A 27,604-nucleotide genomic window follows, 5' to 3' on the forward strand; every position below is an offset into this window, starting at 1 on the left:
TCTCAACTGAAGCTTTCTTCTTCACTTCGTCCTCATTCACATACTGATATATTGAACATTGGACCCCATCGCCACAGAATTAGTCTCATCCAATATCTCAGAAGTCCTGTCCATCTGCTCCACATCACTGAAGGTTCACTCATATCGAAGGAAACCGGACATCATGTCGGACGCTAGGTTACGTCGTGTGCAGAAGGAGATCCGAGGTGAGTTGAGCATGCTCCTATAAACCTCAACTTCTTCTTCGCAGCTCAGGAAACGGCAGTCTGGGGTCCATTCTGATTCATCTTCGGCTGCAGATTGTGCAAAGGACAAGACGAGCAATATCTCAATCGATAGTGAGTCAAAGCTTCCTTCCCCATCTCGCTCAAGATGGAATGTCCTGCTGACTCGCCAATAGTGATTGATGAATCACCGTTTCACCTCGTCGGAGCCTTTCCAGGACCAGTAAGTCAGCTGTCATGATGACACGTTTGGTGTTACCAGCTGACTGTATGGAGCACAGCCTGATACGCCTTACGAAGGAGGATACTATGAAGTGGTAAGCTGTCTCCCACGACCGCACAGCTGAGCTCGAGCTAATTCTTTCCGGACTTCGCAATAGGATATAGTCATTCCGGATGCATACCCCTTCCAACCTGTCAAAATGAAGTTCATAACGTATGTCGATATTCCTTTGTTTGTCCGAAGGAGTCCTGATTTGCTAATTGGCTTGAGTATTACAGGAAAGTATATCGTAAGTTGCCGGTCGAGCGCACGCATCTCCGACGAAAATAGCTAAACACCCCTCATTCATCAGATCCGAACGTTTCATCTGCCAGTGTGAGTCTGCCCATACATCAGGAAGATACTCGTTGTAGCTGACCTTTATCTAAATCAGGGAGCCATTTGTCTTGGTATGTAACATTCACCTCGCTGAGTATCCAGACAGAGACAGTCAATTCGGTTGAGCTGATACAACGAATAACGCAGACATCCTGAAAGACGCTTGGTCGCCAGTGAGTGCAACTGATCCCGTGCTGGCCGCCACGCTCAGCTGACATTGTCATGACTAGGTACTCACCCTCAAATCCACCTTGATCTCTCTTCAATCCTTGCTATGCGAACCGGTACCGAATGATCCTCAAGACGCCGAGGGTATGTGAAAGTTTCGATGTTACGCAGCTCGATCATCGATGGACTAGAGGCAGCCCGAGTGTGATCCGCTAACTCCGTTGTTATCATCATCCAGTCGCAAAGCACTACCTAGCAGATCGGAATTCATTCAACGCCACGGCGAAACACTGGGCTCAAGCATACGCACAAGCGCCGGCACACAAGAAGAAGAACGAGCCTGGAAAAGTAGCTACAGATGCTGAGTTGGCGGGATTGTCGGAGGAGAACGTTATTGGGTTCACGGATATGGGCTTCTCAAGGGAACAAGTGGTAAGTACCTTCTTCATCCCTATATTGCCTCCGCACTGCCACAAAGACTCTGAGAGACATCCGCCGTCACGCAAAGTCGAAGATGCCGATGCTGAGTCATTGAAACAGATAACTATATTGAAGAAACTGAATTACCGGGGGAACAACGTCAATCCGCAATCGTATAATGCCGTAAGCCCGCATCCCCTCACGTATTCGTAACATCTCAACCTGATCTGAGATTCGACTAATACTGATTGTTTGACAGGTCCTCGAAGAACTGCTGAAATAAGCGAGAATGACCAGTGAAGACATCACAAGATGTCGTTCAGCTTTAGGAAGGGCATATGAATTGGTAGGATTGGTAAACGTTTCTTTGTCTGTCCAGTGTGTGTTGGATTTCACGCGGATCAGACTCTCTTGGACTATCCAAGTCCTACTGGTCGATCAATCACGATTTTAGTAGAAAAGTAGACAGGTATTTGATAGTCTTGGAAATCATGTAGCATCCATCAAATCAAATATGTCATCCATTCATGCGATTCTCATTTCATGGTCCCTTTCAACGGCGTGGCCCAAAACCAGAGATATAGCTACAGAGCATAACAGTAGATGAGTATATCGATAGTGAAGCACAAGGCTGTGAGAGCTAGTACAATACATTGAGGTGATACAACGACCTGGCTTGGCACCGTTTTTGAACTTGAGTTGATTTACAACTCACGCAAAATGCAGTAGTTGTTTTACTTGAGTCAAGTTTGATAGATACACGATTGTGATGATGATGACAGTCATGGCAGTCATGACGACGCAGGTGATGGCAATGATGAGAACAATCAATTTTCGTCCTCCTCTTCAATAACGGAATCCAACTTGATCCTGCTTTCATACTCCTGCACATGCTCATGTTCATACTCTCCCTCATGCTCGTGCTCATAATTGTAATTTATCCCTTGCCTCACCATCGCGCCCACCTCCAACGACGGAGCCGGCGTGCTCGTAGATTCCTTGCCCGCATCCGCATTCGCTATAGGGTCCATCTCTGCTTCTTGATTTGTGGTTGTATTTGAGTGACCGTTGTCTATCGCAAGAAGCATTTCTTGAGGTTCCACGCGCTGAGGTAAATACATATCCAGGTGAACATTGATGATCCGATGAACCACGTCCTTGGGGATCAGATCAAGATGTAGTCGGTCTCTCTAGAAACCCCAGGCCACAGTCAGCGTCCACGTCAATTGAACCTTTCTCGTCGATAGCATGCTCTTTCTGAAACCGACGATAAGGGTCGATAAAGATGAACTGAACTCACAAATGCAAAATATGTTCCCTTAGTAGTCATCCCGAAAACATCCTTGAACAGTTCATGCGTGCGCGGTATACTGCGTTGTTCAAGTAATACCAAAGTCTGCTTCCGTATTGCCTGTCGCGACGCAATGATCAGTGGCCAGTAAAACCATATTGGGGTACCAATACTCCGAGAGCACTTACAGCTTTGTTATCCAGTACCTGTTGCGGTACTCTGACCCGTTTATTCCTCGAGCTGCTTGTCCCTCCTCCCTCGCCATTCGCAATATCCACATCCGATAGAGCCTTTTCGGAAGTGGTGAGTTCTCCTGTACTTTCCTTTGACTTGGTCCGGCTCATCAGTGATGGAACAGGTGTAATTGATTTTCCCCTGTGTCCGAAAATGTCTTCCTCTTCCTCTTCTTCTTCTTGTTCTTCGGCTTCGTCCTCCTTCTCTTTCCCCCTCGCATCCTTAATACCGACCCCAGCTCGCTTGTTGACCTCCTCATGCGAAGTCGAGTGTGACAGCACTCTCTCCGACTTCGCGTTAAGCGGCCTAGACGGTTCCAAAGCATTGTTCCCTACTTTTCGTCTTTTGTCGAAATCTCCTTCGGGCGGATCCGATTCTCTCGCTCGTTTCTCGATGCGACTCATAAGATCCAATTGAGAAGATGAAGATGAAGAGCGAATACGTTGATGATCATGCTGAGAATGGGAATGCGGATGTTGTTGCGGATGTGACGGATGGGACGGAGCTTGAGAATGCGCCTGTGGTTGAGGATGTTGGTAGATTGACGAAGAGACTGAGGATGTCCGGGAGAATGATCGAGAGGGGAAAAGCGGTAATGGTTTCTTAGGAGCCTTGGCAGGGAAGAACAGAGGTGCTCGAGGCAGAGGTTCTCCAGGTTTGACCTTACTTGCATTTGTAGCATTTGTCTGTGGAAGAAGAAGTTTTCGCCTGCCTACGCATAATTTCAATGTCGCTTGACCTTGACCTTGACCTTGATTTTGCGCTATGCTTGAGATTACTTGTTCTTGTCTTTGCCCGTACACCAGGATGGTCGAGTTGCTTGATGGGTCTACCATACATCGCATCACATACACGGATATATCAGCACACCTCGGCAAACTGTCTTTTGTAGTCAAGAAGAAATCGATCACGAAAAATTACCCACCGACTCCTTCGTCGCCTAGTCCAATCAAGATCGCACTCAACGTCCTTCCATTCTGATTCAGCTTCTCGTTCCTACATAGTAGACCCGTAAAATATGCGGCCAGCAGAGGCGCCTGGGGAGATATCGACATGTGGATAGTATTTCCATTTTCGTCCGATTCGCCTTCCAGAACTTCGTCAGGCGGCAGATCAATCGTTCCTCTCACCTGCAAGTACTTTCTACCACGCATTGATTCAAGCGATAAGCAGAGATCGGTATCGCCGTTGGTGAGAGGGAAGGGGGACTGAGGACCTGCTGAACTCCCTCCCGGCGTGGATGCGCCAAGTGCGCTTCGGATCCCGGGTGTGCTTTGAATCGGGACGTCAAATGGGTTGATCTCCTTGGTAGCAGCAGTGGAAGGGGTGGCAGGGCTGAATGATAGTAATGCGAAGAACGTTATACCTATCGATGATGCATCGGGGATCCCTCAGCAGCCAACTCGATGCACCATCATTCTATTGTCATTGAAATCAAGGAATATGAACATACCATCCAGCCTGAATCCCTCGTTGCCGATTTCCAAACCGCCTCTCCATAACAACCTCCACGCCGTTCGACTTCTCGGCGTATGTATCGCACCAGCACCACCTAGCAAGACATCCTTGCTCTTACTCAAAGGCGTGACTAGATTATCGCTCGAAGCTGAAGCTGAGTCGGTTGAGGTCGACTTATCGGGACTCAGTATCGAAGGTAAGAGTGTCTTCCTTGTGAACGAGCAACTTGACGTTCCGCCTAATTTGGGCCGAGCGAAGGGATTCCTCGACGGTGAAGGTCCCACGGAAGACAGGTGGGAAGGTATCGTCGTCATGACCGCCGCATCAGGACTGATTCGACGATCCCACTAGATCTCGAGTCTCGAAGAAAGCTGTAAATGATGATGAATCTCTCGATGATGTCGAATCCAATTCTCAAAATCAGACGCGTCTAAAGATCCTTTACACTGCACGCGACCCGCTGAATCGTTCGTTTGGATCGCTCTGTTTTTGCTGAGTGTCCCAGTATCTCTTCTCCAAAGTCGGCTCAAAGGGCTGCAGCGTATACGAGGGGCTGCTAATGGGATCAAGGTTGTATGTCTAAGTGTAACAATGCATACGATGCATATTATCTCTGAAAATAAATGAGCCTATCGACCGGTTTATTGACTGATCGACTGATCAGGCGAAGAATGTATTTGCTCCCTCCTTTAATCTGTGACGATTGTCGAGAGCTACAACCGGAACTCTATCTCGAACATCAATAACTTTCTAAGCTCATCAGCTACTTCGATCTACTGCAGCACGCTAGTAAGGAGCCGAACGAGATCATGGTGAGGCAAATTCCAAGCAGCTCCGCCCCTTTGGATACATGCTAACATTTGTCGCTCAGCTGCCGTTATCACTGCTCAATGCCGCTCAAGGCAAACCGATGGTAGGTCTCTTTCATCCTCATACCACTTACAAAGATCCCCCGAGTGCAAAGAGGTATGACAAGTGCTGACTGAGTCTTTCATCGCGTTGCTTATGTAGCTGGTCGAACTGAAGAATGGAGTGACCTTCAATGGACATCTAGTGGAATGCGATAACTTCATGAATGTCACGCTGAGGGAAGTGTATCAAACGTCAGCGGATGGAGAGAGGTTCTGGAAGATGAAGGAGATGTTCATAAAGGGTAACATTGTGGGTTCACCACAACAAACATATCCATCGAACCTGCATCCATGTGTCCCGACTCTCAGAATCCTAGAGGTGTATATATTTTCCACCAAGAACGTCAACTGATGTCCTTCGCATGATCCAGATAAAATACTTCCGTATAGCGGACTCGATCTTAGATACGGCAATGGAAGAACAGGAGAAACAACGATCGGCAAATAGACAACGAGGAGGTAATCGAGGTGAGCTTATGCATCTATCCTTCTCGCTCGTCATGGTCCTGCACAAGCTGACTTTCTGTGATATTCTTAGGAGGACGAGGTAACCAATCGAATAATCGGGGAGGTCAGTCATGTATCTTTTTGTCTGACACCTCCACACTGTTTGATGCAATCATGAGTCACATATAGCTGATGTGATACTTGAATGCGTTAGGTCGAGGTGGTCAGCCGGGTCGTGGAGGACCGCCAGGGCGAGGAGGCGGACCAGGAGGAGGCGGGAGAGGTGGTCCGGGCGGAAGAGGAGGACGAGGAGGACCGCGAGGAGGGAGAGGAGGAGGACCGCAATAGCCGGATCAGACTACAACAGATTATTATGATTGACGGGCAGAAGGCCGCCAAGGAAGGAGTTGAGGTCAGAGAGACCCCACATCACAGGGCACAAATACAGAATCAACTTTCTAGGCTTGTCATCCGTTATGCAGACAGCCTGCGACATCCCCGCCAATCGTATCATGCCAGCCGGTATTCCGCGCGTGACGTGTGGGATGTGGAAGGTAAACCCCGGATCAGACGTTGACTTGATTCCGACTGATTCGCCTATGACGAGACACGCTAATGACACCATCACTGATCAATGGTAGAATGGTCAGTCCGCGACCGGTTGACAACCATTGCTAGGATGCTGCTACTCGACTGGGTTCTAAGCCGGTTTAGCCAGATTCATAATTGCAATAACTGCTGTACAGTCCGGCATCAACTTCGAGACTCGAGACATCCATCCATCCATCCTTCCAGTATCGGTCATATTGGTAATATTCATCCGTCGACAAAATACATATATACGTTAATATCCTCGGGTATCTTCCGGTGCGTGATGGTCATCTATATCATTCTCTGTGTATATCTATCCGTCTTGTCGCTACATAAAAATTGACTAGATTGTCTTCCATTGTTTTGCAGGAGCCAGAAGGCAGAAGCCGGCATTCAATCGCCGGGACGAATTACTGCTTCAGTCTAGGTTATCGATGATAGCCCAAAGTCCGACCACTGACACTGGCTGAAATCTATTTCTTGCTGACCCAATCCCATATCAATGTTACATTTAGGTTCTTGCACCATGATCTGTGGAAAAGAGGGGAGAGCGGCATCCGTATTTCCGAAAAGGAAAATAGGGTTGAGTGCGTCTTCCCCTTCTGCAGGCTGCTCGATAATCACGGTTGGCGGAGGTAAAGGTAAAGATAAGGGGTTAACAGCAGGAATGGGAAGGGGATTGGAGACATCTTCAACAGCTTGCGATAAGACGAATTCCATGTGTTTCAAACTTTCTTCACTGACTTGATAAGGCGTCATTGACACGGGCTGGTCCCCTTGAGCTTGAGCCTGAGTCACACCGACAGCTGAAGATAGGTTATCGGAACTTGCTTGGGTAGCTAAAGCTAGTATACTTATAGCTTCGAATTCCGCATTGATTCGTTCCGACGATCTCGGGCTAATCTGATGCTCAACCATGACCATTGGCATCCCATTACCGTTCCCATTACCGCTCGTTGGCGAACCCAAGGTTTTGAGGAGATCCGGATCTGTATCGTGGATCTCGAGGATCTGATCTTGCGACATACCGGCAGCTTCACCCAGCGCGAAGATATTGTTTTGATCGAACATCCGCTGAACAGCAGCTACCGCGTCCATAGCAGCTTGGTCGGCTTCTGCGACTTCAAGCATCCCCGCTGATGCCGACGATGATGTCGAGGATGGTATGTGTGGTATCGTTGCCGAAGGGATGCCGTTGATGTTGGTGCTGGTGCTGCTATACAGTTGATCGGGTAAATGAAGAGGTTCGTCCGTCGGATCGAGCGTCGAAAAGTTGAATTCGGGAACAGGTAGCATGTATGTACTGGGAGGTGCCGATATTGACGAGTAATCCGTTTGATCCGGGAAGAAGTTCACTTCCAGGTTGGACCCCATATTGAATGGGAGGGGGAAAGTGAAATTCCCTTCTAAGGGAGTAGTGCTTCCTGATATCGGATATATCTGATTGCTTTCTCTCCATTGGTCAATCTTCGTATCGACGTTGATTGTCCCTGCCTCGGTGTACAGCATATTCCCCTCTGCGGAAGAAGATGTCATGGAGGCTGGATCCATTTGGAATCGTTGGCTGAAATACCCCATGCCCATGTCCACACCCATACTCATATCGGATATTGATAGGACATCTTCGTTATTGAGGGAGTTCAAGCTGGAAGAAGACGTCGTTCGTGACAAACTACCGTAAACTCCTCCGAAACTGGGATCGGGAACGGACAAGAATTGGTTCCCACCCATGAGCTCTGGATTAGCTGAAGATGGATTGGAATATCCCACGTGGGAGTAGGAATGGGATGGATGGGCGTTTGGGAATTGCGGGAGGTTGGATTCTGAATTACGGCGAATCATCGTGTTTGAGTTTATATCACAAGGTGGTTTGACGTCCAAGTAAGTCGTCGATTGCTCATGATACGAACTGGCTCTTCTTGGCATCGGCGGCTGACTTAAACCATTTGATCCACTGTACTTCGGTCCACTCGTCGATCCCCCATTTTCCTCTGACTGTAGTTGTTGTTGCTGATGATGATAATGATGATGACCTTGACCTGGAAATTCGTACGACATGGACGCTGAAGCTGACTCTGTAACATACAGACCCTCGATATAAGGATGGATGTTACTGGTCTCGTCGTATGCTGACATGTCGATAGCAGACTCGCCCATGTCCATCGATGTAGGCATGGGCATGGACATAGCTGAAGGGTCATCTGAGACCGCATAATGTATATATCCATCGTCCGACACTGCTGAGCCACGTCTGGACCGATACGAGTCGACCGTACGTATCGAAGGTCGTCTGTGCGGCTTGTGGCCTAGTGCAGCTGCGTTCGCACGAGCTTGGGCGAGAGTCACCGGTCGTTTGTTCGCTAATTGTGTGTCGGACGTCTGCAAGGAGCTAAATACAATCACACTCGTCAGTCAGTCAAATGCTCTCGCTTCTCTGGGATGTTACGGCTGACTTCGACGAAACTTACATCAAGAAAGCTTGAGATTCGGACATATTGCTGAATCCAGCTGACGATTGTGTCCGTCTTGATTGGCAGAACGGGCAATCTCTCACGAAGCGGGCTATGATCTCCTTCGGTATCCACGAATAATATCTTCGCACCTGTGTTCGTTGGTATCACCTCACATGATTAGCTCTCTTTAACAGCGAAACTCTATCCATCACTCGTCTTGGCTTTTGACTTTGACTCTGACTTCGACTTGACTCACTTGAGCACTGGTCTTATCTCTTCCTCCGTGTCCGGCTTGACCATGGCAATGGCACAGGACCTCGTATATCTGTTCTTTGACCGCTACGGGCTTGTGATCGTGGCAAACGATCTTCTCGCCTCCGAACGACGTAAGCTGGAACATCTTCTTGGCCCAAAACCGGAATTGAGCAGTCTTAGTTGACGTATCCTTCGGATCTTGCAAGACACTCAGTACCGCATCATACATCTTCTGCGTCAACAGCGCTTTCTCCCTTTTCTTGGGGGAGAGGTTTTTCAGATAATCCTGCACCATTAGATTGAATTTGTGTGGCGAGGGGAACAATGGGTCCGCAGTGGACTCGAGGAGCTCATCGTACTTCGGTAAAGCCAATAACTCGTCTTGGTCGCACCATAACTCGTCGGCTCCGTCCGGCGGGGATTGCGATTGAGAAGACGAGCGTGAGACTGAGATCGGTATGCTTTTGGTCTCGTACTCATCGGAATACTGCGAATGGGTCTGGGAGTATGGCGGTATCGTGATGCCCATTGCCGTCCCGACAGGCATGGAAGGTCCAACCGGTGGACGGACAATCATGGCCGGCATGATACGGCGATTGAATTGGCAGGCTGCTACAAATACTGATGCCGCTTCTGCTTCTGAGAACGATGTGAGCTAGCTGGTAGGATGGTCAAAGAGCATATGTCGAGTTGAAGATGGTTGTGAAGCACACAAAGGACAAAACACACTCAACCAAGTAAAGACTGTGAGAAAGAGAGACTGTGAATCCGAATGTCGTCCCAAAGGGTATGTTCGATTTGGGCTGGCTGGTCAAGGGAATAAGGTTACTACCGAAGAGGAAGGAATGAAGAGGGCAGAGGATAGAGGCAAGTGAAGAGGAGAAGGGGGACTTGCTTCTTGGTTGGGATCTCAATTCTGCTAAAAAGTTATATTGCACGTCCTATATTCCATGACCACTAACTTACCTTGACGCTGCTTTATGGGAGATGGAAACGCTCTGAATTGGACATTGCACTACTATCGGGCTCAAAGACAGCACAACCTACTGAATGAATAGCAATGGATTGACCTGTGTGAGACACTTCATGGATCACGATTATTCAGGCAAAGGCGACTCTTGACCTGACTGATCGGACGTATGTCTTGACGTTTCATCATGCCACTGAAACCCGACAATCGAAGGCGGCTTCCACGAGCATCGAAGATCCAATATACCCAGCTTATTGGCGGCAAGCGGCAAGGGCAAAGATAAGTCAACAAAATGTGCGTCAGTAGTATGCCAAGCCAAATGTTTTGAGGCGTCCAATAATGTATTGTTGAAAGGGGGAAGATACAGGATTCTTGTCAATCTATTGAATCGTGCTGTGCTTTGTCTCAGTCGACTCGGAATCTGATTTGCAAAAGGTACAATACTGTCTGTCCATCAGCTCATGAGTGGATCAGTCTTCGATGACGACTCCACGAACGTTGGTCTAGTGTAGAAGCGTAGAAATGACAAAACGAATCGTCTATTTGATTCATGTCTCTCGATGATAGCGGCGAAGTGCATCGAAGTAGCTTGAGTTTGCTGATTCAATCGTCGGTGAGGCCGCCACATCTCTCAGGGAACGGCGTAGTCAGTCGGTGGATGTCTCGGCGTTAAAACTTGCATTCAGTCTGTGAGACCTGCTAAGACAATACATGCATCGTCGGCAAGTATCAAAGTGTATGCGTGGCAGATATAACATGAGTCCAGCTGTTTAGACAGACAGGTTTAAGTGGGTTTGCTGTATGCGTTCTAAATATCGTCCCTCTGTTTGCTAAAGTCGGCTTTTCACCATATCGTCAATTGGATTCCACTGACTTATCATCCCCAAAAGACTCATGAGCATGAGAAATCTCTCCTGTTCTTTTGCTTATTCTTTTCAACGTGCTTCTCTGCCAGTGGCTTCCGGTCGTCCTCCTCGAGACTACGCGCGTTAGTGCTTTGGTTGGCTTTCTCGGCAGGGGAAAGCCGTTTAAATTCAATCGATGATGACATGAGGTAACCGACGAAGTGTTCCTGATCGCCCAGATACCCTTAACACGAGCAAGCTTTACTGGATTCGGCATCCAGCCAGGTGCATTACGTTACTTCTTAATCTTCCTGAGTATCCCACACTTGGGCTCCAGCTCTTGCATGCAGCTTCATCGCACATCTGATCCACACATAAGTGGCGCATTTGACGGTCTCACAAATTGATACAACGTCAAGAAGCGCATGAGCCCACATGATCGTCTCGATAATGTGACAGCTTCAGCTCCCGCGTCAGTAGGAAGATCGTTCGCACACTAGGATCTTGATGTCTTTTTGTCTCCTCACCAGGATTGGGATCCCAGATGATCCGAACTCTTACTTTGGCCCAGCTGTGTATACCTCGCCAAGTATAATCGTCACCTATACCGACAGCCGGGACTCATCGAGTAGCGGATAGCAAGCGAGATCGTTGGTCTTAGACACCTGTGACTTCCCTGGGAATCTTCGCATACCATGCCGCGCATCGAGATTCCCAACACGCCTTTCGATCTCTGCTACAGAGTTTCGGCCCCTTCGCTAGAGGAAGGAGCTACCAACATAGATACAGAGTATGAGACCATCCTCTATTTCCACCCATACTGGGTCGACTCTTTCTACTTGTAAGTCCGAACCCAGTCATGTCAGCATCCTTTGGAAACGCATTGACAATGCAGAACCCATATATATAGTTATCCACAATTCGACGATCCGGCATTGAACGAACATTACAACCTCATAGCATTCGATGCACCTGCTCATGGATCTACCATAGTAGAAGAGATGTCGGCTGAGCCTGTCACTTGGGTATATCTCGCTCGACTCGTCAAAGATGCTCTGGTAAGCTGTCGTTCCCTATGTTTGTGATATACTGCGAGACCCTTTCCAAGCTGATGAAAATGGCTGAGACAAAAAGGTGATGCTGGGAGTACCTTCAGTACACGTTGTCGGCTCAACGATGGGATGTTGTCCTGCCATGCACTTCGCATCCAAGTATCCAGAGATGACTCGGACTCTCCTGATGTGTGCACCTCCGGCCCTGGAGGAAGCTTCGAATTGGAGTCTGACTTTCAGCGAGTGTATGCATGTGAGTTTGCAGCCATATCTCAACTCTGTTATACATCACGTCAAGTCGATATGCAATTTGACACCCATACTGATGTACTTCCTCAGATCTTGATCAACGCTGTAAAGAACAACGATCCAGAACCGTTAGACGCGATAACATCGGTCATATTCGACTACAACGCCACCTCCCACTCCAGCAAGGTGATCAAGAGTTTGGAAGAGGAGTATATTCAGTTGATAAGATCCCGGCTGATAAGTGGGGCCCTGAATGTGAGTCGCAGCATTCGCCATCCGGTCCCACCTGACTCTTGGGGAAACATCGTCTACTCGATGTTATGGTAGACTGCAACGGCTAATTTACCTTATATTCGTGCCTGTTGTATAGGGGGACAAGACAGTGCCAATTTTGATATCACTAGCTTTCTCACGAAAACAGCTACTATCGTTAGAAGAGGCCGTAGAGATGAAACCCCCAATCTTGATCATCCAGGGCACGAATGAAGGATGGGAGGAGAACGACGATCAGTGGGCGAAGATGCTAGAAGAGACGAACGGATTACATCAGGAAAGATACGGGACCGAGGCCCAGGCGAAGAGGATAGTTCTTGATGATTTGCCTAGGTGGATGACGTTGACTTCTTCCGATATGTAAGTACAACATCCTTCAATCGTCAATATCGGGGGTCGAATATCGAGCCGAAAGCTAAAGGACACTTTGCGTCTGTTTTTACAGAATCAATCCCATCATTAAGCGATTCATATCTACTGGCTCATCGAAGGAGATATCAAGTTTGCCAGAATTTGAAATAGACAGGTCGAGTTCGACGACGACAACTATGAAGATGATATCGAGGACTCGGAGGAGGTCGTCCGTTAATCCACCTAGATCCAGACAGTCGCGGTCACAAATAGAAGTACCTCCTCACGACTCAGTAAAGTTGAATCCGCATAATCTCGTCACCTCGCAGGTCAAGTCTCAGCATGATAACGAGATAAGTGATAAATCCGAAATCCAGACTTGTCGCTCGGGCAAAAGCAGGAACCCAAGTATTGATGTAAACGTGCATGTGGATGTCGTCACCAAGATTGACTGATAATTGGGGCTTGAACCATTTCTGTATCTGCTTGTTGTATGTATGTATGTATGCTTATCAACAATCCCTCAAATTTCGTCCCATCCGAGAGATCATCTCGTGCCTGTCGCAATCTACACAACGCACGAGCACATCTTCACATCTTTACCCACGCACGGACCGTGTATGACGTCTGAATGATGCGTGTTGATGGGGCGAAGAACAATAAGGAATGTCAAAGGTACCATCACGATCAATGTATGTTGCGTCATAATTGGATGATTGATCTGGCTGGGGATTGCGTCTTCTTGACAACACTCTGAAAGGATTCATTTGTCGAGAAACGTTGAATGAGCTGAATGTGAAGGGGATTACTGATTGATTGCTTGGAGTTGACGTCACTCCATGTTGGTCATTGGCTACGAGCTGATGATGGGATATATAAAGGACGCAATGGCCATTATGTGTTGATCACTTGCCACCTCAACTCACAAACGAATCCAATTGCAAACATCACATTCAAGTAATATCGTATCGGGCAAACGAACACTTCGACCTCCGACTCCCACTCAACAACAAAAGACAAAAACAATGTTCGAAAGCAAGTCCCCTTATTTGTTTCGTTTCGTCCGACACCTTGATGGTCAGCTGATGATGTATGGCTATCATCACTACAGAGCTCAAGGCCAAGATCTCCGCGCACCACTCTTCCCACCCTCTCGCCAAACAACGAGCAGAATTCTTAGCTGTCAATGCCGATAACCCCCCTCGAGCGAAAAGGTCACTTCACATCCGAGACAGTCGGAGCCGCCGCCGCATACGAGGCTTTCAAGGCTTTCGAAAACAACGAAGCTCACTCCAGGGGTATCGATGGGAAAGTCACCCACAAAGAATCTAAGAGAGTAAGTCGAAATTTACTCGTTTGGTCATCATGCCATCAGTTTGCTACAGATGGCTAATCTTTTTTGCTTGTAGATCATCGTTGGCCTTGCCGAAGGTAGAGTGGTCAAGTTAGTAGAGGAGAAGCGACTTCCGTTCAGTGAGTCCAAGTCTCTGATGTCAATACGATTATAGTCATCTGGGACCGTCTCATCATCCAAGAAACATGATCATCGCCTCGTCGTACTTCCACTTGTTCTCTCTGCAATGTCCACTTCTTATGCTTTTTACCGTGCGCCTTCGCTGACTAATCCCTCATGCCTTTCAGCCTCTGAGAGTGAAAAGGTCAAGTTCATCAAGTCCGCCCAAAAGCACGCTGCCGCCGATGCTAAACGAGCAGTTCGAGAGTCTGGCTTATACGCCAATCATGAGCTTGATCCACTCGACTCGGACGAGAAGCTCGCCGCCAGGATTATGTGATTCACCATGATGTACGGTCCGTAGCGAGATACTTCTTCTCGCCTTTTGCGTAGATGCGAAAGACTTTAACGATGTGAATGATGACAATGATTATGCAATTATTATCCTATATTCGTTCTTGTGCACCTAACTCGCAATGCGTGTCTTTAAGATGATTGAGAGAGGGTGGTTTAGCAATGGTCGTGAATAATCGCGATATCGTTCGCACCATCTCAGACGTCGCAGCTGCCGCTTAAAGGTCCTCTGAAAAAGCCAAAAAGATTGATGTTATCTTTGAATTCGATGATTCAATGTTTCCAGAAATTGTGTACCGGTCTTGCGACGCAATACAACGTTAGGATTGTTTTTTGCAATCAGCAATTGCTTCGACTCGGATTTCTCCTCACTGTCAGAAGCTCTAACCCTAGCATAAGGACTAGAAGGGTGGGTTTCGGAACGAGCGGTGAATAACCGGGTTGGCGGCGCGAAATTGAGAATAGTCCCGATCAAAGTGGCACAACGCGCGTAACTGACGTGATCAGGCACAATCAGAGCGTTTGTGTGCTCACAATCTGCATAAGTTATCCTACATGCTAGATACCAACATCGGTGCGTAGGACTATCCCTCCTCCTGTTATACGATGCACGTCGACCCCGAGAAATCGAAATCGTAGTGTGGAAAAGCACGAGGTATGGAAATGACAACTCAGAGGGGCTGGTCAAGCCGGTCATACAAGAAATCGATTGGAGCGCTGTCTCATCCAGCCTAGGCTCATACAGTGATAAGGAATGATCCTGGAAGCACTGATACAATGGTAATCTCAGCTAGACCGGGGCGCGCATATTGAGTCTGAGCATGTATGTTCCTGATAGGATCGCTCAGCGTTCCTCACATATGCCGAGGAGATATATAAGGATGACAACTGGATCAAATATGTCATAACCCTTCTTCATCCCCTCACTGGATCACCAAGCATACTAACGACCTCTACAGTAACGACTCAACTAACGACCCGTAACGACCACCCACGCTCACTATACGAATCACGCTCTTTACAGACTCATCACACTACACGTACTATACACACATAAAACAAGACCAATCGAAGAGAAAACCAAAAACACAATAGATCAACATGAAGACTTCTACCTCTTTCGCTATCCTTGCTGTACTGGCTACTGCCAGTACTTCCTTTGCAGCACCGCTGCCCCACAAGAACAACGGAATGGACTCCTTGATTGATATGGGCGGCAAAGGACACGACAGACATGACCATATTGTCGATGCTGCGGTCAAGGCGGATGTGAAAATGCCTAAAGGCGGCAAACATGGTCATCATGCCAGAGGCGATCCGCTCCAGATCACCAAGTCCCTCGCCGGTGCTGTAGGCGTGAGTCGTCATCTCTGTCTCTATCCATAGCTGTCCGACCCGTACCCATCAGAAGAAGAATCAAGGGCTGACCGAACAAATTTGCGTCAGCTACCTACTGCCGATCATCTGAATGCCGTTGGCATCAAGAACGGTCTGAAAATGGGTAAAACCAAAAACAACGGTTCCCCGCAGTTGAACCCCTCCAAAATCCTTAATCCGAACACAATTACGAAAACCGATAAGCTTGGTAGCGCCCTGAAACCGGTCAAGGAGGATACCGGGAATGTCGGACAACAGCTCAATCACCCCAATGCAGGCGTAGTTGGTCAAGTAGGCAATACCGTCGATGGGATCCTCTCGCCTCTCGAGAAAAACCTCTTATCCCGTGACTTGCTGTCTAGCCTTGTTGGTGGTCTGAACAACAACGTGAATAACAATATCAACAACAACATCAACAGCAATGTTAACAGTAATATCAACAATTACAGTCCTGTTGGAGTGGTCACCAAGCCTGTGGGGTCCGCAGCGGGTGGTCTGGGAAAGACTGTTGGCAAGATCACCAAACTTGTTGAGAAGGATCTTCTTCCTGCCTTAGAATCCGAAGTATCTTCTCTGACAAATGCAAAGGGCAACCCCGTCACCGGCGTAGTGGGGCAAGTCACCAAACCCCTGGGCTCTGGCTCTGGTGCCTTGCCAGTCCATTCGCCCGGCGTCAAGTCTGATCTGCTCAATTCCAGCACCAAGGGCGGTCTGACAGACTTGCACAACGGTCCGCTAGGTACCAACGGAGGCACAGTGGTCTCCGCTGAGAAGACAGTAGGCGGCGTAGCTGCACCAGTAGTCCACGACATACAATCAACGCCTCTCAAGGCAGTCACAGGTACCGTCGGCAAGCTGCCAAACACCGTGACTGGCTTAGCGAAAGGCGTGAACGTTGATCCGCTGGCGAATAAAGTGGTACATGTCAACACGGAGTCCACCCTTTCTGGCGTACAGAAGACCGGCGATACGACAGTCAACAAGACGGTGAACCAAGGTGCAGTGGATCAGACGGTCGACAAAGTGAATTTGTCTGCGTTCAGCGGAGAGGGCAAAGATCATCGAGTCAACCCTCATGCTACCGACGGGACCAAAGACCGCACTGAGAAACTCGTCCACGATAATACGTCAAATGCTAAATCGACTGTCAAGGATACAACCGGTATCAATACGGGCAAAATAGACGTCAGCAAGAATGTTAAAGACGATACTAAAGACCTGAATCTGAACAAGTCTGCTACTAAGGTGGAGAAGACGGGCGAGAAGACTGTAGTCAAGCCTGCGGATAAAGCCGTTGATAAGGTCATCCCTTCTGCCGAACATCAGAAATCGACTGGTAGTTTGGTCACTGCAAACAACGAGAATGTGAATGCCAAGATCGTTCAGACCCCCGGAAAATCAGATAAAGTAGCTGAGAAAGACTCGAACTCGGTCACTGGCTCACCGTCAAATTCCGATAATGTCAACGTCAAGGTCGCCGTACCACACCAAGTCAATAAAGAGGTACACAAGACTGACAAGACGGTGGATAACCTTGATCACGATCATAAGGGCACTGGGAAGATCATCGAAAAAGTAAAACAAGTTTTACACGGCAGCGCAGCTCCCTCTCACTCCCACTCACCATCGGCGTCAGCATCAGCATCAGCAAGTCACAAAGGTGCTGCCAGCGCTAGCGCGAGTGCGAGCGCTAGTGGCGCTGCGAACGATGTGCACCATGGAGGTCGTCCTCTACTGTTTATAGGGTACACCAACGGTCTCTTGGGTCCAACTAGTACCATAGCGTCAGAATCCGGTTCCGTGTCAGCTACTCCCATTGCCGATGCGCACTTTCACTCTGGTTCAATCCAAGTGGTATGTTCCTCCTCCTTCTCTTGTCGGGTCTAGCTCAACATTGTTCGGAACATGCTTTACCGCATACTGATTACTGATTACTAATTATTGATGTATCGTGAACAGAACAAAGAGAACCAAAAATCCTCAAAACTCGATCTCCCCCTAACTTCCGCTCTACACCTACCTACACCGTCCGCATCAGCGAAAGCCAAAGTCGAAGCTGCAATCAACAAAGCCATCACCAAGCCCCGCCAAGCCACAATCACCTACGGTCAAAAAGGTGAACATGTCGTTGCTTGCGACGGTAAAGCCCATGGACCGAACGACATGATTGATGAATGCATCAAAGCTGATTTGCTGGATTTCAGACCCAATCAAACTGAGGTGAGTCGTCTTTCAGACCTGACAATCGATTGAATGCAGCCTGTAAGATACTGTGCTGATGCTTTTGATCGGACTTGGGACTTGAGAATAGGCTTGCCCAACGGATATGCAGCATGATATTCAGTACGGCGTAACCACAGACATGTTGCAAGGCCAAAGCAAAGAATCGAAGGAAATCCAGAAATACGTCAGATTATGTTTGACTGCTACTGCTCTCTGATCACCCCGGGTTGACTCACAATTAGATGGGCTAGTCATTCGAGTATCAATGCCAGTCTACGTGTTATTAAGTTGTATCTCCATATCCTTGCTTAATATGTCTTCCAATATGCATTCTGGGTTTTCAGCGGTAGAATGATCAAGACTTTCATCTATGACCATGATACTTGCTCCCTGCACCCCGAATAGCGATTCCACATGGCTATACACAGTACATGAGGCATACAATCTTATACTGTACAATTCAATATACAATAATTCAGAGCAGCGATTTTGGCTGCGACTTGAATTCGACATTTACCAAATCATATCTGAGATAGGGAACAAGGCAATATCTTCTTCATCCTCTTTTCCTACACATTCGATAGGAGTGACAGGAGTCTTTCGCGCTTCTTCGCTGTCCGCTGACCACTTTGTCTCTATCTTGCGGGACTTGATCAAATACTCGAGGATATCAACCAATTCAAGTCGATCAAGTATCAAACCCAATTTTTCTTTTATCGTTCTCTATATTGATAATTCCATCAGGTCTGTCAGCGCATGGAGCTTGGCATGGATACAAGATGTTGGCTTACCAGGGGGATACCGGGTCTAGTCATAATGAGACTCTTGGTGCATTCCGTGGCTTTCTCGAAGTCTGCTTCGTCGAACTTGCCGTACAAGTCATACCACCTTCTCGGAGCTATCATCTTGTCCTGACCATCTTCAGCCTTCACTGCTATACACCACGCGCCCCAGTGCTTGACGGAGATCAATCGAGCGGTATCATATCCCGCCCAAAAGACTCGCTGGTTCCCTTCCAAGGATAAGACTGCAAGCGCTTGATGAAATTTGTGCTTCGAGCATGATATCGAGCTTAACAATTCGGCAGTGGTTATGCCGTCCTCCAATGAAGTGTCGACAAGTTGTATCACTTGATCAACGACACGTTGTAGATCAACGGTGTCGATCCCGAACGGCATACCCTTCCACCTGCAAAGAGGCTTGACAGTCGAATGATCCGGATATTCCACTGAGATGGGGAGAATTGGCGCTGCAGCTCGTTTGACTTGGACGGGGAATTCATAGGCATCGTCGTCTGAGAAGAGCCCTAGGTCAGCTGGGTTTCAGGATCAGGTGTAGGGTCTCAGCTTACCCAGTTTCCTTGTATTGAAATGTTCCCTTTCATACTTGACAGTCGAAAACTCGTGGACATCAAATTCAAACTCGACCTGACCAATCACCAAGATCAGTCTTTATTGGTCGCCTCGCTTGACATAAGAGCACTCACTTGATGGTTGGATACCATGCTCATCAGGTTAGCTATCTCGCCTGACTCTCCTATCAATGGCCATTCGAAGCCATCTTCCGATTCGAGTTTGGCTGGGAGCTGTTTAGCAGCGTCGAAGAGGCCAGGCGGCAGGAACTCATCGTTCAAGCTTTGCCATCTGAGGTGGTGATCAGCTTAACCTTCTTTTTGTTCCCTGTTGACCAGACTTTTCTCGAGTACAGGTAGGTTGTCAACCAAGAAGACTATTACGCACCCTTGTGTAAATCCATATTGCCTTTCGTTATCCCTCGAAGGAGTGGGCAGCTTCCGCAATATATTTTTCTCCAACATCTCATTGATCGCAAATTCATATTGTCCCTCAGACCAATTCTGCAGCAACTTTTGACCATGAGTAACATTATACTTCTCATCAGGGGTGCCAATGATGACCTGCGCGCACAGTGAAAGAGTATCAGCGATTCGCTTTGATTTAAGGAGAACAGGAAGCTCACCTTCATCGATGACTGTAGAAGTCCCATTTGTCTGGAATCTAGGTCATCTCCATGATCTCTGACTTCGCCTTTGACTTCTTCCAGCAGAGATATCGATCCGATAGAATTGATCCGTACTTCCTCAGCAGCGAGAGAATCTGCAGCTAGATCGAAAGAGTGGACCTCTGTGTGGAGGTAATTCAAGTCGTATAGGTCGGCAACTTGATAGCTTTCGAAAGGTAGATCAGGGGCTTGGAGCTTCTCTTCAGATGGTGTAGAGAAGGCCAGCAGTCGCCTGTATACCATCCAAACACGTCAGCCCTTCCCGATTCTTCAGGCACATGACTTTTCGCGAGGGACAAAGAGGAGGGAAATCCGGACTGGAAGACTCACAAGGACTTCTTATCGATGCTCTGCCTGAGGACTTTGATATGCTCTTTGAGATCGAAATTAACTGGATCGTCTGGATGCTCATCCCTGAGATCATTGGTACCCTTCAATCTGTTCCAGAGGTTGAACCAGGCTTCTTCCAGTTTCTCAAAGTACGCTTTCTTACCAGGCTGCCCCAAGAGTTTAGCCAGTCTATTTCGAAGAGTCGTCGACGCCATGTCGGTGAAGATCTGATCCTGTACAGCTTGACGGCCTTTATAACCGTTGAATCTCGATCTGGCTCGGATGATAGCTTCTCCATCAAACAAGATGTCATCGTCTTCAGCCGACCACTTCCTCTTCGACCTGATCCTTCGTTGAAATCCGACTTTTGGTGTTCTCACCTTCGCTTTTCTTGTAGAAGTCTTCCCCTTTTTAGCATGCGGTACGAATTTGTTGAGAGTCAATCGAATCCTGGTCGCTTGGATCCGTCTTCGTTCTTCCAGTTCAGATTCCCGTTGTTCAGGCGAAAGATCTTTGACATGCGCCCAGATCATGACCCAATAATCAACTAGATTATCGCTTACATCCGGCATTCTAAGTTGGCCACCTTGTATAGTTTGTCTACTGACGAATTCCACCAGCTGATCGGTGTAGTCAACATTCTTTCGTTCGGAAGAGAGCTTGATACGGTTGAGCCAAAGCTGTTTTGCCAATTCTTGCCTTTCGATAAGTTTTTCTCGTATATTCTGCTGTATTTTGGCTTGTCTCTTTCTGCTCACGGTCACATGTTCTCTCAGCCGTTCGGCGATTCTAGTGGCATTGTACTGTGCGACATCTGCTCTACGCTTGATCTCTCTTTCGAGGAAGGGAAGAGGCAAGGCATTCTCAAAGGCGAAGCCTTCCAATTCAGCTTGGGTGTTTATACTACTTCGCCCAGTCTTTCGGTCTATCACCTCATCCAGTGCAGCTTTTTGAATCGGCAGTAGGTTTATTTCGCTCCTCCATCTCTTAACGTTCTGGAGAAGATTCGCATAGTCGGCTGAAATGTCGAGAGTTTCGGAAAATCTTGCTGAAACGGGTATCCCAGGTTTGGTTTGTTCGCCAATCTTTCCGATTAGGTCAATCCTAACCTCAACAGAAGCACGCTTGATCGTTGACCAGAGCACATCGAGCTCTTCTTCGGTCTTGGCTGGTAAAAGACCGAGGAAAGGGGGTGGTTCAGATGCGATATGGTAGATAGGTACCATGTCATGTAGAACATAGAACGTTGATGATGTTGTATTGCCCTCCAGCTTGAACCCGTTGTGATCTGTACCAACCTCGAGGAAGTCGGCTTCGTCTTCAGCTACAGGCGAGACTGGTGAGATGATTTTCAATGTGAGAAGAATTTGCAGAAGAGTGTTCATCTTGGCTTTCGTGGTCGTTCCACCAAAGCCACCAACCGGTCGGAATTGCTTCGGCACGTCCTTCAACTTCGTCGTTCGATTTTGAGGGTCCCGCAACCAGTGTTCTATGTCCTCGTTATACGACCGCACAAGGCAGCACGTGTACCATTCTTCAGCCGTGATCTCCTCGCATAGCAATGGAAAAGCGAAAATTCTTGGCGAGGAGGAGACGACCGAGCCGCAGTCTTTGCTCGAGAGGGCTTTGACTATCGCTCGGTGAAGGACTTGGACTCGGACACATCGACTAGCTTTCCACCCAAGTAGCTGCCCGACCACCTTGAGCTCTTTCAAGAGGGCCGTCCTTCTTTCGGAAAACGGCCTTGACACAGAAAAAGTGCTTCTCGTGGGAGTAGCGTCGAAAGCCATTTTGGCCCCAAGTCTAGGACCTTGCCTTCGAAGTTCCGTGAAGGGTGTATCAGGCAGAGAAGCAATCTGAGGAGTGCTGGTTTTCTTTACATTCGGCGTCATGGATTGGGCAACACTGGTCGACATCTGTCTGATGTATGCTTGCAATTGGTCGTGCGGTAAGTCGGCAAGGTATATTACACTTATTTTGAGCCACCGCCCAGTGGGCGTCGGAACGGTTACTATCGTTTCTTTGACTCGACCTTCACTCATCAGACTGCTGATCATTCTTTTGACGACCAGCCTGTCCATTCCATATCCAGCTGCAGGGGCGTAGGGATGATCCGTCCCAGCGTATTTGAAGGTCCAATCTCGGTGTTCGTGTAATAATCGTGTGTCCATCAACGCACCGCCGCTGTCATGCAAGACCTGGACAATCTCATTTGCTCTCCGGATGCTGCCTAGATCAATTCGTCCTGAATTTGGAGCTAAATTCGAAAATCAGCGGTGATCGTCTTCGTGGTACCTCTAACTTACTGCCTTTAGGTGCATGGAGCAATTTGTGATTTCGGATTCGCCCAGTCGTACCAGAGTAGGGAGCGCTGTTGGTTGTGTGGACATTTCTAGCGGGTGTAGATGGGCCGGCGGATATCTCTCGCAAAGGAGTCACTGCCCTGAAGTCTGGAGTTTCCGATCGTCGTACACCGTGGACTTGAGGCTGAGCTGGCGTCATCGCCGGACCTGACGGAGACATCGAAGTCAAGTCGCTCATGACAATAGGGCTAGCACGACTGCTCCCGGAGATACCTAGTAGAGTTGAATCAATCGCCATTGGATTTGGGGATGTACTGAAAGATGTCGAATCTATCACTGCCTGTGGTGAATGGGGTGCGGGAGTATTGGCTGGTGGGATTGACACTTCAGGCGTGTTCTGTTCGGCAAGGGCGCTGTGTTGTGGGATTTGGGCTGAGGTGACAATGTCGGCTGGCAACTCGAATGCGGTCTCCTCCATCGGCGCCTCGGGTAGCTTAAACAGAGACGCAACTCTATCCCCATCGATCTTGTCGGCTGTCCCGTCGACGGGCTGTGACTCATTGTTGATTGTACCCTTTGCTAATTTCGAATTCTTGGTGGGAGTTTCCAGCTCAGAGGGCATAGTGGGCTTGCGTTTCTTGCTACTCAGATCACCCATGACAGCGAGGGGATTTGCGGGAGACACAGCTTGTGCGACCGGTAAGCCTGACGCCAACGGTTCCGATGCTGGCGGTGTTGGAAGGAGAGGTGCTGACGAAGAGGCCGTAGCTATGGCTTGCGGTGTTGGTCTGGGCAAAGGTCGAACCCCGGACTGATTTAGCTCGGCAAGAACAGTACCAATTCCTTGCTCCATTGTCCGATCGAACGAGCCATCAGGTATGTCGTTGGGGAAAAATCTTGAACCGGGTGCTGGAGGGGTAGACGTTGTGCCATTCTCTGGAAGACCCGCAGACTGTTGAATTGAACCTGTGGCACTCTCTTTCTGCGCGGCTTTGCTTTTCCGAGGTTGACGTTTAGGTTTAGGATTTTCCACGACTTCTTGCTTGATGGCTGCAGCTGTCTCTTGAGCTGCCTTTCCCTTCTTCTTGCTTGACCGAACCGTCCTGCCAGATTTGGAAGTAGAATCCACAGCTGAAGGAGCTGGGGCAGGGGTCGATGAAGTATTCGTGGTAAGACTTTCATGCGAAGTTAAAGGATCGATGGATTGGGAAGCGGGTAATGCCACATCGGCGATCGGCATGATTCCCACCGCAGACGCCTGCATGCCTTCGCTGGCACCGCTTGCAGGCGGCTGAGCCCTGTCACTCGATGAGCCAGCCAGGCCTCTGAGTTCCGGATGAAGATTTATGTCGTCGTCATGATTGACCAGATCGTCGTAGTTGACATCCTTTTTTTGTCTTTTCGATTTCCGTGAGCTGGTCTGGGTCGAAGGGTCTTCAGATGCACTTCCTCCCGCATTCTTAGACCGCTTCTTTCCCTTGCCTTTCGTGGCCTTGCCTTGCGCCCTCTCCGCCTTGTCCTGCTCAGCAATTTCCGCGACATTGACTGTGACCTCATCATGATGATCCCTCTTGCCTGCCGCCGCAGCCGCCGCAGCTTTCGATTTTTGTCTGGACCGACCCGAGAATGCGGCAGCGTCTTTAGCAGGGAATTGATAGTAGTACTCTGGAGGATGCCCCGCTTGTATGGCTGCTTCGGTTGGTGGTGGAGGTGGTCCTATTCCCGAATACTTAACAGGAGCGGTCACAAGTATATTTCGTTCCTTCATGTATACCAAAACTTGAGGTAGATCTTCCCTAGAATAGATCGTTCCAATAATTCGCCGGTTGATCTTGCCATCCTCTTCGACTACATGAATATACTTTCGAGGTCTGCCTCGCACTTGCACACTGCTATCAGCATATTTGAATTCTCTCTTTGTGCCCCTTTTCTTGTTTTCATTGTCGGAATCGTCGACCATTTCTTCATCAGCATCTTCGGGCACTGATGTTGCACTTGGTGCGATTGTCGCCTGTTGAGACGTTGACCTCGGTATTGGGACCTTTCGCGGACGTCCATTCTTCTTGGGAGGAGCCATTTCGCCAGACAATGATTTGCCGTCATCGAGGAATTTGTTGAGTTGAGCTTCGGACGAATAGAAATACTTGAAAGAGATATCACCGAAATCTCCTGCCAATTCAGGTCGGGGTTTAGAAGGATATCCCTCAAGCATTTGGCCTTCTCTGAGCATGATTCGCTGAAACTCGGAAGTGGTGAACAGACGTAATCTACGTTCCTTTTTGATTGTCTCCATGAAGGATGACATACTGTTCGGCCAGAGATGATAAGGTATACACGCGTTATCGGATCGCAAGATGGCAAAATCGATTGAACGTTTATAGATGTAATTGGTGTTTTTCCAGATTGCCTTTCGCGCAAAGTTCAGATTATGCCGCTTTGAAATGAAATATCACGCAGAGCACTCACATTGATAGTCATACCGCGTTGATCCTCTTCGGTATTCCGCTCTGATCGCACCACGAGGTCAATGATCCAGTGCTCGAAGGTGACTGTAAGAGGTATGTTGAGTATTTCTGGGTCCAATGGTGGCGCGTAAGCTGGTCGGGAGGATATGACTGTGGTGGCATCAATTATGGTTCTCGCGGCTGCACGTGGCGAGATTGACATACGTTGGAGATCATGCACTACCTCCGATGGTTCTGCTTTGTCTTCTTCACCACCTTGAAGCCCATCCGTACTCAGCAACGACTCAGGATTGTATTTTGACAATCGTATACAGCTAGTTCTAGCTTCGCCAACCTCCAATCGTTCGATCAAGCCGTCAATGACCAGACTATCTATATGCCGCCTTACTGCCCGTCTGTGCCGCATGACAGCTTTTCCCACCCAGCCCTGTGACACTGGTAGTCAGTATACGTCTGACTACAAGGGCGTGCATGTAGCTCACCAAGGCTGGTAGAAGGTTCTTGGTCCTCAGAAGGTGATTCTGTAATTTTGGATGGTCCAGCATTCTCAGGAGGCGTTGTTTCACAGCATGCCCAGCCATAAGATCCGCCTCTGACAAAACCGGGAAGTCGAACCCCCAATTTGCAAACTTCGAGCCATCATCGAGAGCTGGATCCATGTACTCGTCTCCCGATTCTGGCTCGTCCGCGCCCTCGTCGTTGTCATCATTGGCAGACTGTAAGGGCTTGCCTACTAGGGCGCAATAATTGGGATTTTGGTCTAAGAAGAGATGGAAGACAAGCAGATTCGTGATTGACGCATGTAAGACAGCGGGTACTTTGGCACTGTTGTTTAATTATCTATAAGCTCATGTCCACTCCGATATCGGGACTAGGTTGAGCGGCTCACCACAAACCGAGGCCGACCAGAACTTTCATGAAGTAATGCATACTACCTTGACTTGCCCCGACGAGAGGTCCAAGGTCGATGGCGGTTATACCCTTCTCCCTGGACATGGCGGCGAGTTGCAAGACGTGGAAGACTGTAGCGGTGATCTTCGAGATCTGTGGTCGCTGATCAGTTGTGCACATTCCGTCAACGCTTGCTGGGCATGGACGTACCTTGGCATGCGATCCGGTCAACCGATAGTAAATCTCATCCTCCGTACATCTAATCCGTAATCTAGCGCCCCATCTATCCCACAATCTTCTGAGGTCGCTTTTCGGGACCGGATCTACCGCGTCTCCGTCTTGCGAGTCATCCAAATGTAAGACCCTCAAAATTCCCGCACCGGACGGATCAACCTTGACTTCTCCATCGCTATCATCGTCCGCTTTGCCCTTGTTCCGCTTCAGAGTGGCCTCTTTAGCCTTCTTAGCCTTCTTCTTCTGTGCTTCCTTCTTATCTTGAATAGCTTGTTTGTCCGACCGAAACTCTTTTCCAGCTAACATGAAAGCTATTTGTCTGCCTCTAAATCCTTCCTTGTATAGGCTGGACAGATCCGCATCGGCTTGCATACCATGGGGGAGAACCCAACCGTCTGGTAAAGGGGCGGTTCCCAGCTCGGTTGTGCCTCCAGGTAAAAGTATAGGCTCATTGGTGATGATGACCTGTATCGAGGAATGCGCGCAGAGTAGAGTCCAGAGATGGGTAAAGTAATCCTGGTCGAGGGTTGGGTCGAGTTTCTGAAGGTGCTGAATGAGACGCGTCGGGTCAGTCCCTACAAGACGCATTCTCGTCAGCGCAAGGTTCTGAAAGTCCGATGCTCATCCATCTTCTCTTGGAGTCTCCCTCCTCATTATTCATTTCACTTGAGCAGACGAGCAGACACTTCAGGTGGACCACCTCCACCGACCAATGCCGGAAGATGCAATGGTCGGGTTCGAACCCTCGACAGGAAGGCGATTTTTGATCTATCGGTAAACTTCACTCACCAATCACCCCGTCAAGCGAGATGTATTCAACGCATTGCTCGATGATCTCGTGGATCCGCATGGCGTCAGAGCCTCTTGAGCGCCAGTAGGATGGTGTATTTGAGTTGGTTTATGGTTGATCAGTATCTGTGCAGATGATGAGAAGATGAAGAGGAGATGATCCGCTAAAAGCAAGATTTTGGGAGTGTGTGGTCAAAGCGTCAACATTGCTTCCTATTCGAGGCGAATCAAATTTGCTTCCGTCGAGCGGCTATGTGGCCAAATTCTGGCTCATGACTGACCGTGTACCAGCCAATTTCAGCACGTTCGCCCAATTGGCATGCACAGCGGGGTCACTGTAGTCTTCGGACACGTTTCCCAACAACGTCTGACG

The 27,604-nt window shown here is 48.5% G+C and overlaps 8 protein-coding genes across 8 annotated transcripts; 5 read left to right on the forward strand and 3 right to left on the reverse strand.

The window, feature by feature from the left end:
• Positions 1 to 163: 163 nt before the first annotated feature.
• Positions 164 to 1,696, forward strand: I303_103070 (uncharacterized protein; the record flags this gene model as incomplete). The annotated part of the gene is made up of 13 exons (XM_018406415.1): positions 164 to 206; positions 300 to 338; positions 401 to 447; positions 506 to 541; positions 605 to 660; positions 726 to 736; positions 800 to 822; positions 881 to 896; positions 973 to 998; positions 1,056 to 1,137; positions 1,232 to 1,425; positions 1,534 to 1,596; positions 1,673 to 1,696. The coding sequence occupies 13 exons, from the start codon at positions 164 to 166 to the stop codon at positions 1,694 to 1,696; spliced, it is 660 nt and encodes a 219-aa protein (XP_018264909.1).
• A 544-nt stretch (positions 1,697 to 2,240) lies between these two features.
• I303_103071 (uncharacterized protein) lies at positions 2,241 to 4,710 on the reverse strand (the record flags this gene model as incomplete). Its single annotated transcript, XM_065968687.1, has 5 exons — positions 2,241 to 2,603; positions 2,714 to 2,824; positions 2,893 to 3,767; positions 3,864 to 4,304; positions 4,392 to 4,710. 5 exons carry the CDS (start codon positions 4,708 to 4,710, stop codon positions 2,241 to 2,243), a joined length of 2,109 nt encoding a protein of 702 aa, XP_065824759.1.
• A 536-nt stretch (positions 4,711 to 5,246) lies between these two features.
• On the forward strand, positions 5,247 to 6,102 carry I303_103072 (uncharacterized protein; the record flags this gene model as incomplete). The annotated part of the gene is made up of 5 exons (XM_018406417.1): positions 5,247 to 5,309; positions 5,408 to 5,557; positions 5,679 to 5,775; positions 5,846 to 5,878; positions 5,969 to 6,102. 5 exons carry the CDS (start codon positions 5,247 to 5,249, stop codon positions 6,100 to 6,102), a joined length of 477 nt encoding a protein of 158 aa, XP_018264911.1.
• A 666-nt stretch (positions 6,103 to 6,768) lies between these two features.
• I303_103073 (uncharacterized protein) lies at positions 6,769 to 9,639 on the reverse strand (the record flags this gene model as incomplete). The annotated part of the gene is made up of 3 exons (XM_018406418.1): positions 6,769 to 8,734; positions 8,814 to 8,947; positions 9,055 to 9,639. 3 exons carry the CDS (start codon positions 9,637 to 9,639, stop codon positions 6,769 to 6,771), a joined length of 2,685 nt encoding a protein of 894 aa, XP_018264912.1.
• A 1,924-nt stretch (positions 9,640 to 11,563) lies between these two features.
• On the forward strand, positions 11,564 to 13,248 carry I303_103074 (uncharacterized protein; the record flags this gene model as incomplete). Its single annotated transcript, XM_065968688.1, has 6 exons — positions 11,564 to 11,709; positions 11,779 to 11,926; positions 12,003 to 12,173; positions 12,260 to 12,424; positions 12,540 to 12,802; positions 12,888 to 13,248. 6 exons carry the CDS (start codon positions 11,564 to 11,566, stop codon positions 13,246 to 13,248), a joined length of 1,254 nt encoding a protein of 417 aa, XP_065824760.1.
• Positions 13,249 to 13,979: 731 nt separating this feature from the next.
• I303_103075 (uncharacterized protein) lies at positions 13,980 to 14,586 on the forward strand (the record flags this gene model as incomplete). Its single annotated transcript, XM_018406420.1, has 3 exons — positions 13,980 to 14,129; positions 14,203 to 14,266; positions 14,435 to 14,586. 3 exons carry the CDS (start codon positions 13,980 to 13,982, stop codon positions 14,584 to 14,586), a joined length of 366 nt encoding a protein of 121 aa, XP_018264914.1.
• Positions 14,587 to 15,701: 1,115 nt separating this feature from the next.
• On the forward strand, positions 15,702 to 18,417 carry I303_103076 (uncharacterized protein; the record flags this gene model as incomplete). The annotated part of the gene is made up of 4 exons (XM_018406421.1): positions 15,702 to 15,956; positions 16,047 to 17,831; positions 17,937 to 18,197; positions 18,289 to 18,417. The coding sequence occupies 4 exons, from the start codon at positions 15,702 to 15,704 to the stop codon at positions 18,415 to 18,417; spliced, it is 2,430 nt and encodes an 809-aa protein (XP_018264915.1).
• A 296-nt stretch (positions 18,418 to 18,713) lies between these two features.
• On the reverse strand, positions 18,714 to 27,292 carry I303_103077 (uncharacterized protein; the record flags this gene model as incomplete). Its single annotated transcript, XM_065968689.1, has 14 exons — positions 18,714 to 18,923; positions 18,992 to 19,494; positions 19,552 to 19,627; positions 19,687 to 19,843; positions 19,940 to 20,115; positions 20,178 to 20,451; positions 20,550 to 22,806; positions 22,856 to 25,259; positions 25,319 to 25,467; positions 25,522 to 25,744; positions 25,800 to 26,142; positions 26,207 to 26,361; positions 26,419 to 27,017; positions 27,232 to 27,292. The coding sequence occupies 14 exons, from the start codon at positions 27,290 to 27,292 to the stop codon at positions 18,714 to 18,716; spliced, it is 7,587 nt and encodes a 2,528-aa protein (XP_065824761.1).
• Between the last annotated feature and the right edge of the window lie 312 nt (positions 27,293 to 27,604).

The sequence above is a fragment of the Kwoniella dejecticola genome, chromosome 3 (genome assembly GCF_000512565.2).
Source record: "Kwoniella dejecticola CBS 10117 chromosome 3, complete sequence".
Taxonomy (NCBI): Eukaryota; Fungi; Basidiomycota; class Tremellomycetes; order Tremellales; family Cryptococcaceae; genus Kwoniella; species Kwoniella dejecticola.